This window comes from Poecilia formosa, unplaced genomic scaffold (assembly GCF_000485575.1).
Source record: "Poecilia formosa unplaced genomic scaffold, Poecilia_formosa-5.1.2 Scaffold213, whole genome shotgun sequence".
NCBI lineage: Eukaryota > Metazoa > Chordata > Actinopteri > Cyprinodontiformes > Poeciliidae > Poecilia > Poecilia formosa.
The window spans coordinates 6,619-24,109 of record NW_006800152.1 but is presented as its reverse complement, the minus strand read 5'-3'; the positions used below and the strand labels follow the sequence as shown (position 1 = coordinate 24,109).

Genomic DNA, 17,491 nt, shown 5'->3' with positions numbered 1-17,491 from the left:
GAAGTAAAGCCTGGTGACTCACCAGGCTTTACTTCCGCCCCCACTAGGCTGAGCATTGTTTGTTTATGTATTATATATAGCTGCTATGACTGGTGTAGACAGGTTACAGAGTCTCTTTGGTGACATTTTTGGAAGCACAATGGTCAGAATGTAAACACATAGGGAGACTGAGGTTTTATTTTTTATTTACTGGAACTCTGAAACCTCTGCCTGTCTTTACTGGTCTACATGCTAACAATTTAAGCAAATTAAGTGACAAAAAAATTGGACACATTAATTAGGATGAAACAATTTAAGTGCAAAGAAAAAGACATTTTCATTGTATTTATTTTTATGTTTACTTAAAAAAAAAAAAAAAAAAACTTCTTAGTGTTTCTAGTTAGGTATTCCAAGAGTTTTCTACTCTTATGCTGATCCCGTGTGCTCTTTTACAAGGTTTTTTTTTTTGGGACTTTGGAAACTGACGGTCTGATGGGACAGTCCACTGACGCCCCATTTCCTCGGTGTCTGACCATGACATTTGCCGTGCTCCTCCTGAGTGTCGAGCTGGGATTGTGGGAGAGTTAATAGTCGCTTCCAATAACCTAGTCATATTTTCAAATTTCAGAACGAGGAGATCATACAGTCATTTGAATCAGGTGTTATGGAGGAGCAAAAACATCTAAAATATGGAGGGCAGTGGTCCCTGAGAACTGAAATTGAGAAATACTCCACTAGAGTTAGTCTACTGGATGAAATAAACAGAAGTCCACATAGTTGAGAGAGAAGGTTCGGGGTTCCTTTGTGTAAATATAACCGTCTTAAATATTCGTTTGTACCACTCTCCATCAGTCTGATAAATCATGGCCACCTAGCAGGGCCTGTACAGACTAATAGGAGGCCCAGACAGTGATCAAGACTAGCATGAAGGGAATGTATTGTGTGTGAATGTAAATGAGATGGCTATGGGGATGTACTGCCAATCTGGCGTTTGTGTTTTTATATATTTTTTACTTTTTGCAATGATGTTATTTTTATGTATCTATGGTTATTGTCTTTTTTGAAGTATTGTTTATTGTTGTACTACAGCCTTCCCCCTACTTCCTAGACAAATATCTCCTATGGGAGACTAATAAATGACCTTATCTTAGTTTACATGGTAAATGGTAATTGTTGCTCATGGTTGTTGCTAGGGTATCTCTTGGGTGCATGATACCTCATTGGACCTACGTAGGGAGTTTCTAATTCATGAAGACAGAGGTAGAAAATAGAGAGTTCAGAATGCATAATCATAGTGAACAGAGCAGAGGAAGTACTGAGGTCATGCTGATAGTTTGTCATGTACAGGGAATGAGTTGAAGAGAGAAGTGATTGCTGACTTGGTGACTTTGGTTTAAATGACTGATCAGATCTTTATATTTTACATTTATTTCTGTGCACATTACTGTGTACCGTGACTAAAAATGGAATTTGATTTTGGTAGTTTTGGAATTAACAATACTGATGTGTCTAATGTAAACCCTTGCTTTAAAATTGCTTCTTATCTACCGACAGAAACGCCTACTATTGTGTGTGTATTTTTGAATGTTTTTCTTGGTTCCATATCTGTAATAACTGTTTGTGGAAACCTCCTGGTAATAATCTCCATCGTTTACTTCAGACAGCTTCACACTCCAACCAATGCTCTCATCCTCTCTTTGGCTGTGGCTGACCTGCTTGTGGGCGCCCTGGTCTTCCCTCTCACAATAGAGTTCTCTATAAGCTCGTGCTTGTATCATGAGGACATATTTTGCAAAGTAAGAAGCAGCTTCGACATAACGCTCAGCACATGCTCCATTCTGAACCTCTGTTGCATTTCTGTTGACAGATATTACGCAGTGTGCCAACCGCTGGCATACAGAACTAAAATCAGCAGCCATGTTATTGTGGTGATGATCTTGGTGAGCTGGGGCGTTCCAGGTGTGGTTGCAATCAGTCTAGTGGGATTTAACAGAGCAAAATGTGGACAAAACTGTTTTTTTACCGTGGTGCTGGGAAAAATTCTGATTGTTCTGATTACGTTTTACTTCCCACTGCTGCTAATGATATGCATCTACCTAAAGATTTTTTTTGTGGCACAGAAGCAAGCACACAGCATCCAGAGCATGAAAAACTCTGGGACATCTGTCAGTAAGATGGAGAGGAAGGCCACTAAAACCTTAGTGATTGTGATGGGAGTTTTTCTGCTCTGTTGGCTGCCTTCCTTTTTATGTACAACAGTTCTTACTTTTAGCAACGCTTCCCAGCCCGGCCCTCTGGTAGAAATACTCAACTGGCTTGCGCTGTCCAATTCAACGTTCAACCCGTTTATTTATGCTTTGTTTTATAGGTGGTTCAGGTCAGCGTTCAGAATGATTATTTCAGGAAAAATTATTTTGGGAGATTTCACTAACTTCAAACTGTTTTGATGTTTGAAGTTATTATTAGAGTAAATCCATAATGTCCAATTGAAATTATGATAGCACCTGTAGCTTTATGAGTGCTTATATGTGCTTAAGAATATGTTCACTGCAAACAAAGCCAGATTTGAATGATTAGTCAAAGCAAAATCTTTATCAGTGAACATGGAAAAATAATTTATTAATGTAAAACTAATTAAATTCAACTCCTTTATGTTCATGTGTTGTTGTTTTTGTAGACTTCCACCATATTTCAGTCATGTCTTATTTACACACACAAATTAAATAATTATATATGGGGTATATGGAGACTTTCAATCTAATATGTCCAATATGTTTTATGAAATATTCCATTTTCTCTTAGTCTCAACAGATGGAAACTAGCTTATACTAAGTCTGGTGCAAAGCATTTTATTATTCATGTTTTTTTGCACATTGTCTGTTAAATAAACTAAACTAGTATAGACACAGGAAGCAGGACTTACTGCAGACATAATTGTTAAACATGATTCTACATTTTCCAGCATCCAGCAGTTTTTTTTAATTATTATTGAAGATCATGTAAACACTTATATGCCCTCATTTTTCTGTCTGTCAATCGTGCATTAATTTTCAAATATTGTTTCCTTAACACATACACAGCAGGGATATCCTAGGAAGTTGAAAGTATTTGTTTGTTGAACCCAAGGTGTTCATTCAGGTGCCCCATTTACATCCATGCCCACTTATACAAGTTTCCAAATAGGATGTGGCCTTCAGATTAGCTTGAGAACAAGAATAAAGATGGACATCCATGTCCACGAAGCTGATTGTAAGCCTTATCAGTGCAATACAAAGCATGGGCGCAATGGTGACAGACTTTCTCAAGAACTGATGTAAGGCAGGGCAAGTTTATTTGTATAGCACATTTCAGTAACAAGGCAATGTCAGATGGATTACATCAGGAATGTCAAAGTCAAATACACAGAGGGCCAAAAACCTAAATTTGCTACAAGCTGAGGGCCGGACTGGTTCAATGTTTATTAAAACATATTGAAATGATTGCACATAGCCTATTGAACCAAGACCTAACACAGTGTACATTATCTAATAATTAAATGAATAAAGCAATATTTTCTTATGGATTTGTCAGTAATTTCAAGTGAAACCATTTTTCAACAGGCAAAAAGACAAAAACGAACTTCTTCAAAGATAAATCACATGTCCTGTACATTAACATAATAAAGCAATGCTTTGTTATGGCTCTGTCAGTAACCTCACGGGAAAACATTTTCAACAGGCAAATAGCAAAAAATTGAATTGTTTTTAAAAGCAAAATATGTTTCTTAATATCAAGATGAATACATAAATAAAAGTGCATGCATTATAAACAAAAAATGCATTACTGTGCACTATCATCCTACCAATCACTGCTTTCAAATAGTAAAATAAGAAAAAAAATCAAATTAGTTGTATTCTTTCTCATGGCTCTTATCTGCAATCCCCCCCGAGTCCATTCAACTGAAAAAATAAATATAAATAAATAAAATACAATAAAGTAAAATAAAATACATAAATCTATGGCACACAGACAAAACAATACTTCCTTCAAGTATTGAAAAAAAAATCACAAAAAAATAACGTGATTTTTATTTGTACAAAAATCATGTCTTTTTCAAACAAATGTAAAAATTGAACTGAATTAAAAGCTGAAAATACGTCACTGCTCTGTGATGCTCACTTGTCTGAGGCTGAGCCTGATACTTGGTAGTTTCTCATCTTTTGTAAAAGTTCATCAATGTCCGGGTTAGGCTCTGAGCTGAGGAAATCCTCAGGTTTGAGTGAAGGTGATTATCAGTAAGACGGCTCCTGTGTGATGTTTTGTTTAGCTTCATTAAAGAGAAAGGTTGTTCACACAGGTATGTGCTGCCAAACAGAGAGTGTGCAAGCAGCTTGGATGCACAACTGGGGCATTGTGCCTGGGATAAAATGTGCAAACTCAGCAGCTCCCACTCCCTCATATTTTTCCTTCAGTGTGTCATTGAAGGAAGCTCAATCAACTCCATTGGTAGATTTGGTGGTGTGCTTTCTACATCAACTGCAAAAGGGTTGCTGAGCAGTTCAAACCTGCTTTTTTTGGGCTTCAAAGTCAGCAAATCGGCGTCGGAAGTTGGCAGCAAGTATGTTGAGTTTATCAGCAAACTGTGCACTCGGGAATTCAGCGGTAGAGAGTTTTTCTTTCATGGTCTGGCAGCTGGAAAAGTGGCTAAAGTTTTCTTTCTGCACCTGCATCTCCCACAGACTTAGCTTGGTTTTAAAGGCCTTCACTGTACTGTACATATCAGAGATGACATGTGCCCATCCCTACAGCTGCAGATTCATCACAGTCAGATGACTCGTGATGTTGCAGAGAAACGCAATTTCACACAGGAAAGTTTTATCTCGGAGCTCTGTTGTGTCTTTCCCCTTGCTTTCCATGACCAGACATTTCCTCACGAAGCTCGAAACATCTTTGCAGCACCTTTCCCTGGCTTAGATTCTAACCCGGTTTTTAAAAGTGGTTCAACCTGTCTGTACACACATCTCCTGGTGCCATGCTTATAACAGGAAGTTGTCGTTGTTTTGAAGGACTGTGATTGGCTTATATAGGTTTAAGCTTTGCCCTACTCTGCACCTTATGGCAGGGGTGAGCAATCCTGGTCCTCAAGGGCCAGTGTCCTGCAACTCTTAGATGTCTCCCTGGTCCAACACACTTCAATCAAATAGCTGAATCCCCTCCTAAGTACAGTCAAGTTCTCCAGAGTCTCCCCGACAACCTTATTATTTGACTCAGGTGAGTTGAAGTAGAGATGCATCTAAAAGTTGCAGAACACCAGCCCTCATGGCCTGGAGTTGCCCACCCCTGTCCTATGGGTTTGGCATGTTTAAGACAACATTCAGTAGTATAATTCATCAGGTTTGTGGAGATGAAAATTTTTTCTTTAACTGATGAGGTGTGGACAAGATTATTTTATAAAAACAAATATCTCCACTACATCAATTTAAAAAGATACGGCTACGTGTGGACGAGGCCTCAGTTTCCTGTTCTTAGCTGACAGCTATGTATCCCATTGAGATGTTCTGTTGTATTTGCTTCAGTGGTTATTAAGCCTAAACCAAATCTGTCTCTCTATCACATATACAGACACACCACACACTAATATATTCACAACACCATGCACAAATTGTAGTGTGTCCCATCTGACTTGGTGACTGAATGTTTGCATTCATTATGATAATTAGATGGACTCCCCTATTTATTTGTCAGGTTATGCACAGAGAGGGAAGACGCCTGTGTGAGTGAATTCTGACATGCTTGGTAAACTACATGTGCTTTATTCTGATCTTTTGACGGTGATGTGTACGATCCATATTGGTGTTGATGTTGTGGATTTTAGCAGTAAAGTATATTTGTATTGATTGTGATATTTCAGATATCATCCACTATGGAACCAGAGGTGAATGCCAGCAGAGCTGCCATACATCCCTGTTATGAATCATACGACTCGTCTTACAAATTTACAAGCAACCCTTCTTTTATTTGTGTGGCATTGTATGTTTTCCTTGGCTCTCTGTCTCTCATAACAGTGTGTGGAAATCTCCTTGTGATAACGTCAATCATGTACTTCAAACAGCTCCACACTCCCAACAACTACCTCGTTCTCTCCCTTGCTGTGGCCGACCTGCTTGTCGGCGTTTTAGTTTTCCCTTTCAGCATGGCGTTCACCGTCACTTCATGCTGGTATGATGAAGATTTGTTTTGCAAAGTGCGAGGCAGCTTTGACGTGACACTGAGCACAGCTTCCATTTTGAACCTATGTTGCATTTCTATTGACAGGTATCACGCTGTGTGTAAGCCGCTGACTTACAAAAGTACAATGACTGATCGTATCATTGCAATGATGATTCTGGGATGCTGGGGTACGGCGGCCTTAATTGGAATTGGCATCATCATTGCAGGATTCAATCAGGGAAAATGTGAAGGGGACTGTGTAATTGATGCTTTGATATCAACCACTTTGGCATGTATTTTTTCTTTCTATATCCCAGTCATTATAATGCTTGGTATTTATCTAAAGATTTTCCTTGTTGCGCAGAGTCAGTTAAACAGCATCCACAGTACTGGCTGTCGAAGCAAAAAGTCTACTGCAGCTGTTAGCAAGACGGAAAGAAAAGCAACAAAAACCCTCGCTGTTGTGATGGGGGTTTTTATCTTGTGCTGGAGCCCCTACTTCCTGTGCATCATCTTTCAGCCTTTAACATATGATGTGACACCAATTTCTGTTATTGAAACTCTAAACTGGCTAACTTTGTCAAATTCTATGTTGAATCCTTTCATCTATGCTTTCTTTTACAGCTGGTTTCGATCAGCTGTCAGAATGATGATTTCGGGAAAGATTTTTCAAGGAGACTTTGCAAACGCAAAGCTCTTCTAACCTTATGTTTTAATGCGCATGTAACTTTTATTGGAAATTGATGTTTATAAAATCAATAAACATTGTTTCTATAACATAGAGTGTTTATTTACAGCACATTTACACAAGATACCAACAACAAAAGAGACCAAAATCTATGAATCAGATTTAGAATTAGGCCTCTTTCAAAGACTAGTAAAGAAAAAAACTATAAAGCTCATCTTAATTGATGTTTTCTGTCTGCCATAGCTTACAATAAATGTCCAAATGGTTTTAAATTATTCATACACTCCAGTAAGTCATTGTATAAATTAGTTCTGTTGATCTACTTCCAATTATCAACCCAGAAAAATGTGAACACACCTTACACCAGGTCAGGTAGTACTTTAAGTTTTCCTTGAAGATCTAAGTTAAGCTTGTTCAGATGATTCAACAAGAAACCACAAATCTGATTCCCACTGGGGGTCACAAAGCATAGTTCTTCTCTTTCTCGCAGGTTTGCCAGTCCTGCTCTAGATAACCACTGAATTAAACCTCAGTCTGTCTTGGATTTAACATCTGACTCTTTCAGATTAGACTTCAACTTTGACTGATTTCTGATGTTTATCATCTGACCTTTCAGCTTCAGCTGTTTCTGATATCTGTGCATAGTTTGAAAAAAGGCTAGTCAGTGACGTAGTCAACTGAATGTGGTAGTATGAGATGAAGAGCGTTTGCGTTTCTATAAATGTTCAAGGAATGTTGTTTGTTGTGGCAACTCCCACAGAGGAAATGTAGCCTTCTATATGACCATGAGATATGACACTTTTTTGTTTTTATTGTTTTGCTTACCTGTAACTGCATGGTATTCAAATCAGTTTCTACAGTATTTAATAGAATCAGCATGAATGTTTCAGGACAAACCTTTACCCCATTATGTGTTAAAATGACCTCAACTTTGAAACTAAACACTGAATGATGAAATTATGGGTGTTTAATCTAATAAGAAACAAATACTTTAGTTTGTTTTTATTTTTTACTCTATGCTTCCTTTCTAACCAGTCCCATCACTAAACTGGTGCTATGAACTATTCTTCCTGATTCCACCAGAAAAGTACAGACTGTGATCCGGGCAAACCAGTTTTATCTTAGTTTTGATTCAACAGCAGCCTAAGGCAGATGCATGCAAATAAAATGGTGTGACTTAGTTTCACTTTTAATCTGCACAATTGAGGCAAAAACAACTTGATGCTTTAAAGTTAATTTTAAAAGTTAGATTACGAACGGAATAACTGTGATCATCATCAGAATTTCAGTAAAATCTACAAACACCATTGTGCAACGTTCAGACACGCTGTTGGTGTTTCAATATCAACAATCATTGGAGTTCTGAAATGCCAGTCAGGAATAGTGTTGCTGTGAGGAGTGTTCACTAAAACGTACATATATTTCTCGAAATGGTATTCATAAATCTAGCTGGTTGTATAAAGATATAACTGTTTTTGAAAATTTTTATTTGCTCACAGTTGTATTTTTTCCCAATAAGGGTACTTGTTCCCACACTAATATGCATAGATTATGCAAACGTGATAAAGGAGCTTAGATCTAATTGGCTAATCAAATCATGTGGTGAATATGGTAATGAAAAGTGGATCCTATTATCTAGGTGAACACAGCTGAGCTCTGGACACATCACAAGGTAAGGGTGTGTGAAAACAGGCCCTACAGCAAACCTGCAACATATTAAACTGAATCCTGTCTGCTTTTCTCATCATCACAGGTTGATGCAGTAAACTCTTCAGCATGGATGTAGATCTTGTGGTCAACAGCAGCAGTGTTGACCCCATACATCCCTGCTACATCTCAGACAATGGCACTTACATGTTTGCACATAACCCCTCTGTTATATGTGTATCTTTGTACATTTTCCTTGGATTACTGTCTGTAATCACTGTATGTGGAAACTCTCTTGTAATATTTTCCATCATTTACTTCAGACAGCTCCACACTCCTACTAACTACCTCATTCTCTCTCTAGCTGTCGCTGACCTGCTTGTCGGGGTCTTGGTGTTCCCCTTCAGCATGGCTTTCACCGTGACTTCATGCATGCACTATGAAAGTTTGTTCTGCAAAATACGCGACAGCTTTGACGTCACAATGTGCACGTCCTCCATTCTCAACCTGTGCTGCATCTCCATAGACAGATACCATGCAGTGTGCGAGCCCCTGACATACAGGTCGAAAATAAACGTTCGGGTAACCGGGGTGATGATCCTGTTCAGCTGGGGCGTCTCTGTCCTAATAGGAATTGGCATCATTGTTGCGGGATTCAGCCAAGGCGCATGTGAGGACATATGCTCTGTTGACATTATAGTGGCCAACACTATGGGACCTGTTTTCTCCTTTTACCTTCCAGCAGTCCTAATGCTCTGCATTTACTTTAAGATTTTCCTGGTTGCTCAGAGACAACTGAACAGCATCCAGAGCACAAATGGCCAGAGCATGAAGTCTGGAGCAATAGCCAGCAAGATGGAAAGGAAGGCCACCAAAACCCTGGCAACTGTGATGGGAGTGTTTCTTTTGTGTCTCTCTCCCTACTTTATCTGTGTCGTCTTCCAGCCATTATACTACAACCCGCCACCACTTCCTGTGATAGAAACACTGAACTGGCTTACGCTGTCAAATTCAATGCTGAATCCTTTGATTTATGCCTTCTTTTATAGCTGGTTCCGATCAGCTGTCAGGACGGTCGTCTCAGGAAAGATATTCCACAGCAATTCAGCCAACTCCAGATTATTTTGATATTTATATACGGTTGCACTTTACATATTGGGATTTTTCTAAATAATGATTAATGATAAACCCATGTAACAGGGGTAAAGTTTTGAAAAAATATTTAATCTGTTTTTATTTGCATAAAGAAGCAGCCTGTCAAGAACTATTTGTCCCTTCTCAATTATCAGTGCAAAAACCTTTAATCGCGCATTACGTCAATAAAGCACTTCTTTCATTTGCTGTCCAATTTTTTTGCACATCTCCACTATTTAATTTTACTTATTAATATTTTTAGGTCTCATACATTTTTCAAACACAAGTTTGGTACATATCCGGTTAAAGTCACGTACATTAAATAGTCTGATTCAACCTGATTTTTTATCATTTGGACAAATGCTAAAATTCGAAATCAAAGACACTGTTTTGAACACAGAAATAAATTAATGTTGCAGTTCATATCATCTGTATCTGTCATAACTCTTCAAAGAGTTATTACAGATACAGATGACAGTGAGCAGGAAGGAATTCCTGTAGCAGTCTGTATAACATCAAATCTGAAGAAGCCTCTGTCTATAACATTGATGAAGACGATGCTCAGGGTTGTTTGTAAATTTTCTGATTTTATGAAGAATCTATTTTTGCGCCATCAAATCTAGATGAACACTGAGGTATTTATATTCCCCAACCACCAATGCTTTGTTTCCCGTGATGGGACTAGTGTTTGACCAAATCATTTCTTCCAAAATCGACAGTCGTCTTCTTTGTTCTGTTCACATTACATGGTCCTACGCCATGATACAAAGCTCCACCAGGGTTCATCAGGGTCTTTTCCATTTCTGATGAACCCAAAGACTTGAGTCTAAAATCAGGGAGATAGAGCACATCCCTTGATTTAAAGGCATCATTATTATGGTTCAAGTTGATCTTGAACCATAGTAATTGGAACACTGACCAACATATTTGATGTGTATTGATAATACTATTGATGGCATTTTGTCATCTAGTGGGTAGGGTAGGGTTAGGGGATATAAGATGAAAACCATAGTTCAGTTGGATCACTCAAAATAGCTGAAAAACTATAAGGGTTATGGGAACCAAACATAGTCCAGAGAGTCTGTGGAAGGGGCCCCACATGTCCACCAAGTTTAGTGGGTGTGGCTCATTCCCTTGAGTCCCCTGAGACTGAAGACATGCCATTTATCCCAATTCATGAACTTGTCCAAAATGCAAAAATCGCTCTAAGTGTTGTGTATGGAGGTACATATGGGAACCTTAGCAGTGTGTGTTCTGGAGTCCCGAGTCGTTTGAAAGTGATTCTGGGTGGAGTGAAATGTGAGTTTTAGGGTGAATTTGCTAGGGTTCTGTGGTTAGGTTTAGTGTAAATTGTAAGGGTAAGGGGTTGTTTTCAAAATACCGTATTTTCCGCACTATAAGGCGCACCTAAAAACCTTAAATTTCCTCAAAAGCCGACAGTGCACCTTATAATCCGGTGCGCCTTATATATGAACCAATATTGAGCCACAACAGGTCTAGCAACTACGGTAAGCAGCCGCCGACTTCATTTTCACCCGTAGAAGAAGAAGTGCACGGTGCATGCTGGGATAGTTGTCAGAACGCTGGTTTGTAATCCATTAATAAAGTCTGACTGACCTATCTACCTACCGACCGTCTAGAATCAGGTCGTCTGCAGGTCATTTAGCACCACGTTCTCCACGAACATGCTGTGCGCGAACGGAGAAGGATGACCCGGCCCAGTCGCAGAAGGCTCTCCTCGCCTACCGGAGTAGGACTGTTTTGTTGACATTCCCTTTAGTCCAGCTCCATCTGGTGGATGCATAGCGCAACTCCAGCCTCTACTGTAGCGTCTATTCTATGCGCCTTATAATGCGGTGCGCCTTATATATGAAAAAAGTTTTAAAATAGGCCATTCATCGAAGGTGTGCCTTATAATCTGGTGCACCTTATAGTGTGGAAAATACAGTAACTGAAAAAGTATAAGTAAGTATAGAGGTTAGTATAAAATGTTAATTACTTACCTGGGAAGCTGTGGTGTGTCCTGATAGTAATTATACCTGAAAGTCCTAGATGTCTTCCTGAAGAAGGTAGTCTGCTCACCTGCTGAAAATCCTGTAAAATAAAAATACAACCAATAAACATGGACTACTCACAGCTGGTTACTATGTAAACATAATTTTGTTATTTATCCGTTAACATACAAAGAGCATTTTAACTTAGAAGTCATTACATTAGTTAGTATAAGTATGAAATTAATATCAGTTTGTATTGTGGATTTATAATTAAGTTTAAACTTACCTTTCTCTCATTTGCCGTTTGACTTCTGAGTTATGCACATCAATAACAGTTTGTACTGTGGATTGAAAAGTAAGATTAAACTTACCTTTCGCTCATTTCCTTTTTGACTTCCGAGTTGTGCACATCATGGCTGGAATTCATTCTGACCTGTGTGAAGTTGGCTCACTCAATTGTCAAACGCTTAGCCGAGCTGTATCGCAATATGGTAACGTGTCTGACTTTCTGGCAGCCGATATAAACATGTGCTTCCACTCAACCTACATAAAGCGAATCTTAAAGTGACATCACGTTCTGGTTTGACACTGACGGACTGGTGGTGGAGCTAACGCAAGCAATGGCGCTTTTAGCTCCACTACATTACCTTCTGCTTCCACGTGTTCAGGTTCACATGCTTCAAGACAGTTACATCTTCCTCAAGGAGCATGTGGACCTGACACTGTGTATCCCAGCTGGTTTGAGTGCTCTACGCCAGTGTTTTTCAACCTTTTTTGAGCCAAGACACATTGTTTTAATTGAAAAAATCACAAGGCACACCACCAACCAAAAATGTAAACAAAATGAATGTAAAGTAAGTCTACCAGTAAGTGTCTCTCTAATGCATGTTAGCTAATTTTTGTGTTTTCTTATTGAAGCTATACCATTTTTGTTCTGAGTAGGTGGCCAGAATTCCTTCTGAAGAAGGGAAAGGCAGTGACGACTGTCAAACTGCATCTGGTGAACGTAAATGAGTTCATCGGATACTTCAGGGAGACCTCTCCGGGAACGTCTAGAGGTTTGACGGAAGACCCTGATTGGAGTGAGCCGTGCCATCTCGGCGTCACCGTCCCGTCTTGGGAGGCACATGGTGATGCGGCAAATTTCTATCAAGAGGGCAAAGTCGATGAAACTGATTCCCAAGAAACATCTCTGGTCCAACGAGATACCAAGAGTCCTTGCCACGTCTTGTGTCATCTCAAATTCCTTGCATTGATAATCATTCCAGGTTTTTCATTGTGTTTTCTACATTTTTCCTGTCTTCAGACCAACTGGAAACGGATACGTCAAGAGATCTGATCTGGAAATTCTTTGGCCTCATCAGCCTCTACCTTTCCTGCGTGTACGGACACAGGACATGTCCTCCGTAACATGTCAGTGCAGGGGAAGCAGCATTCAGCTTCCATTCTCCTCTAAATTAGAACAAGTTTGCAGAAAGCTGCAAAGATGCTGAAACACCCACACCTGATAAAATAATATAGCTAAAATAGCCCATTTTCTATGCAGAGAATTAGGGGTTGCACCAATTAGTCGACTAGTCAATTCTTTTCTCTGCAATAACTTTTTTCTGGGCCAGTCGACTAGTCGCAATCACATGACAAAACAGATTTTTCCAAGGAAATGAAAGAAGGTGGGCTAGGTGAGTTCGTCAGAAAGCTCAAATTGTATAAAAATGTAAATAATTTAACAAAGAGAAACTGTAAATTACAGCATAGGCTACCGCAATAGAGGCGTTGCGTGGCGCGGTGGTTAGTGCGGCGCACCGCATACAGAGACTTTAGCCCGCGGATAGTCAGGAGTCTGACTCCCGTCCTCCATTCGCTGGGCCCATGCCTCTCTCCCCCGCTCCGCTCTCTCTGCCCCCTTACAGTCAGATAGCTGTCAAATAAACTAGTGCCGAAAAAAATCCTTACAAAAAAAAAAAAAAAAAAAGACTACCGGACATGTCATGATGTCAGGCTTTTCCATCCCTCAACTACCCCCAACTGATCAGCGTCACCCTGCGTATTGAAGCTTTTAACCTGGCAGCTTTAAGCTCTTATAAAGATATGATTTGACTACATCTGGAAACTAAGTCCAAGCTTCATCCTGAGTATCTGATAGAGGCGATCTCGGCTGCCGTCTGCATGTCGGTTCAGAGAGCCGAACTGACTGAGTCAGCAGAGCCTTCGTTGAACTCAACTGTAACCAAACAGGATCCGTTCATAATAAGTTTGGTTTGTGAAATTCCAAAAGCACCATTGCGGTCAGTGTGATAATTTGACTCCTATACCAATAGCTATCCAGAGATCATCAGCATCAGCCGGTGTTTGGAAAAAATAAAAAGTCAGACCCGACTTTGTGCAATGAACTTTTCTCCGCTGCTCAAGAATGATCTGTTTATTGCTCTTTTAATTCTGCATAATAGACTTAGTAAAAGCGGGAGAAGGGGGTGTCGATATTTGCCGTGAAAATAGCTGATAAAGCCTCCAAGTAGTTGTGAAGGGTTTTTGCGCTTATGTCACTATGACGTCACCGCGACTAGTCGACATCGACTCGACTATTATCATGATGTAGTTGACCTTAAAAAATATGTAGTCGTTCAACCCCTACAGAGAATAATCCTGATTAACATTGATTGAAATGCTGGACTGATATTGAAGTCAGTCCGCATATTCTAAGCACAATTCTTGCGACTTTTCACAGTAGCGGGAAAAAAATTGATGACCCTTAATGACTGGATATAAAAAACTTCAGAAAACTTTAACAACAAAGTCTTCTGTCTCTCTGAAGCATTGTGGCTGAGGTAATCACAAAAAAGAACACCATCTGCGCCTTACCCAAGTATTCTTTGTTTATTTTCTAACTTTACTGAAAACTTTGTCAACATGACATAATTGCATTGAGGCAGTTTGCTTGGCTTGCTCACCTAATGCATACCTTGGGGAGAAGAAAAACCCTATGCAGCATCAGCACAGGGACTGAAGACTCTGTGGTCATTTACACCTCTAATGACAAAAGGTGTTAGGTTGCATTATGTCTTTGCTTCAGAAGACAAACTGTTAAGTTTGTCATACTGAGTTGAAGCAACTTTGCTGCATCATGAAAACATATTTTTAATAGAAACCAAAAACATTAATTTGAGATGTTCAAATTTAACTGCCTCAACAGATTTAGTAAAAAAAAAAAAGTCCCTTTATTTTCCTATGGAATAAGAATAAATGAATCGTTTTCTACTCAAATCACTTTACTTATCCAATGCCATTTTCTGGGGCAGTTTAAAATCTAGAGAACCTGTGTTTTTATTGAAACAAGCTTCTCAGATGGGTCAGTAGTGCTGGATGGAAGAAGACCTTCCATCAGTGCGTGTTAGGCCAGTCTAGGATTTAGGTGGTAGGATTTGTCCTTTAGCAGCCCAAAACTTTTTGTGTCCATTTCCTTGGGAATATTTTTTTGGATACAGAATCACCTTGGCGGTCACAAAGCTCATCTTTGTAGATTAGGTATTCCACGTCTTTGACAGTGGGAATGTCGGGGACCATAACCCAGGTTTCTCTGACAGATGCTCATCCATGTTGGCAAAGCGGCTTTTGATCTCCTGGCAGAGCAGCTTCATGTGCTGGATAAACACCATGTGTAAAGACGATGTGAATAGTGCCAACGTTGCAACCGCTTGTTTTTGTCATTGTAAAGCTTGAATATGTCGGCAAGGTATGCCATTTTGATCCAAAACACATCATTCAGATGTTCGAACACCGATTGACAGCTCTGCTGATAGGCCTACTAGTTGGGTCACAAAGATATCTGTGGACATGTTGGCAGCCCAGGGACAAGGCACTCAAACCCTAGTGAAGTTGAGAGGCTTCTTTGGCTGTATTTGACGGTGCTCGTGTCAAATACGACGGCTGAGCAAAGCTTCTCCAGCCTCCATTGTCAGAGCAGCGCCTTAATCATCACCCCTTCCTACATATCCACAAAAATATGACCAATAGCCTGGACCTCAGTTCTCTGCAACTTCTGCTTTGCCAGTGAACAAAGAGAGGCGTACTTTGGTAAGTAAGGAGGAAAAAGTAGTCTTATGAGGACATGTTAATAGTTTATGAAAACCATCCATTAATAGGCAACATAGTTACAAATGGCATAAGTGTAGTTTTTCCATATTGATTTTTTGGTTGTGTTCCAAGTCTGACAACATTTCAAAAATGTTTCAAAAATGAATCCTCTAAATTGTCTCTTTGTGTGGAGGATTGCTTTTGCAAAAGAAAAAAGAAAGGGTTGGATCATTTGCATTTCAACGTATTTTCTAAACGGCATTTGACGAAAATGGAAAGTCAGACAAAAGAATTTGGCGAGAAGGAAGCTCATTTCCAGGAGAATGATTTGGAAGAACAAGCAAAATCAAGATGGCCGAATTCAAGTCAAAAATACCAAATGTGGTAATTATTTTGAGGAGGAGATCAACAGGCTCAAAACTCTTTTGGATGCAGGAAGAGCCAGAAGAGCCAATTACCTGGAAAAAGAATTGCTTGACAAAAAACTCAAGCTGCAAGAATGTGAGTTTAATGAAAAATGTACAGAACTGAAGAAGGCAATGGCACTGCTGAAAAAGACATCTGATGAGACAGAGATGAAAGAATCACGAGGGACTAAACATCAATTACCAAACTGATGTTAAAACTCTGATACAACAAGCAGAATCATTAAAGGACAAGCTAAATGACGACAAAGAAGCTCATGCTGAGATGACGAAAATGAACCAAACACTGTATGCAGGCCTAGAAGCTGAGAATGAGGATCTTCATCAAAAATGGTCGTCCTTGCAAAATGCCTCTGGAGAGATAGAGACATGTCTCCAGAGCGAGGTGGAGCAAGTCGAGGAAAACCTGGAAATGGTCAAGAAGCATGAAACAAATGTTTTAACCTTTAGGAAGCGGGTGAGTACACTGGAGCGGGAGCTGAAAGATGACAGAGAATCTCATGCTGAGATGGTGAAGATGAACAAAATCCTTTACACAGATCTACAGAGAATGTTTATAGATCTGTCAAAAAATAGCATCCCTGCAAAACACTTCCGTAGAGGCAAAGAGATGCATCCAGAAAGAGCTAGAGCAAGTCCAAAATGCGAGATGGTCAATTAGTACCAACCAGATATTCTAAGCCTTAGGGAAGAAATAGAAACAGTGAGCAGGAGCACAGGGATGAGAAATATCATCATGCTGAAGTTGAGATAAGGACTGGTAAGAGTCAAATTCCTCCATGCAGAGAAGAGCATGCTACAGAAGGAATTAGACAAAGTCAAATGTACACTCTTTTTAAACGTGTCACCAAAAAAACACCACCACTCTGGTCATTGTTATGGCAGTCTCTTTCTTTAACGTTTAACTCAATGTTGAGTTATTTAATCACCTGTGACTGAAATTCTTGTTTGGCTTGAATGGTAAAATTCAATGCTTAATCTATTTGTTTACCGTTTCTTTTACAGCAGGTTCAGATCTGTTTTCAGAATAATCATCTTGGGAAAATATTCAAAAGGCATAGTTAAGTTGGCCACTATGTCATTAGTTTCTTTGCCTTTGTTTTCTTGCGGAGCCAGTCTGGTGACATGGGAGAACATACAAAGAAACAAATAGAGAAAAAAAACAAAAAAAAATTATTGCTTGAGTACAAGCATTACAAGTTTTAAGAAGAAAGACATGAAATCCTGCTTTCTGACTGAAAATGTGTGCTCTCGAAATATGGCAGAAAAATTCCCCCATATGGGGAATCTATGTACTGTTAAGGAAGATTTTTATGAATTAGTTAATTTTGGAAAAAATTTGGCTCTCTCTCTTCCTTTATGAT

The 17,491-nt window shown here is 39.4% G+C and overlaps 3 protein-coding genes across 3 annotated transcripts in view; all 3 read left to right on the top strand.

Moving 5' to 3' along the window:
- LOC103148838 (trace amine-associated receptor 1-like) overlaps nt 1–2,426 on the top strand; it is a 2,701-nt gene extending 275 nt beyond the window's left edge. Inside the window, exon 2 of the mRNA XM_016679474.1 lies at nt 1,731–2,426. Within this exon, the coding sequence (XP_016534960.1) occupies nt 1,731–2,426 (696 nt within the window). The remainder of the gene's footprint in view (nt 1–1,730) is intronic.
- A 3,082-nt stretch (nt 2,427–5,508) lies between these two features.
- On the top strand, nt 5,509–6,871 carry LOC103148837 (trace amine-associated receptor 1-like). The gene is made up of 2 exons (XM_016679473.1): nt 5,509–6,427; nt 6,533–6,871. Exons 1-2 carry the CDS (start codon nt 5,882–5,884, stop codon nt 6,869–6,871), a joined length of 885 nt encoding a protein of 294 aa, XP_016534959.1. The 5' UTR covers nt 5,509–5,881.
- A 1,673-nt stretch (nt 6,872–8,544) lies between these two features.
- LOC107838109 (trace amine-associated receptor 1-like) lies at nt 8,545–9,678 on the top strand. Its single transcript, XM_016679484.1, has one exon. The coding sequence runs from the start codon at nt 8,633–8,635 to the stop codon at nt 9,629–9,631; it is 999 nt and encodes a 332-aa protein (XP_016534970.1). The 5' UTR covers nt 8,545–8,632; the 3' UTR covers nt 9,632–9,678.
- The last annotated feature ends 7,813 nt before the right edge of the window (nt 9,679–17,491 follow it).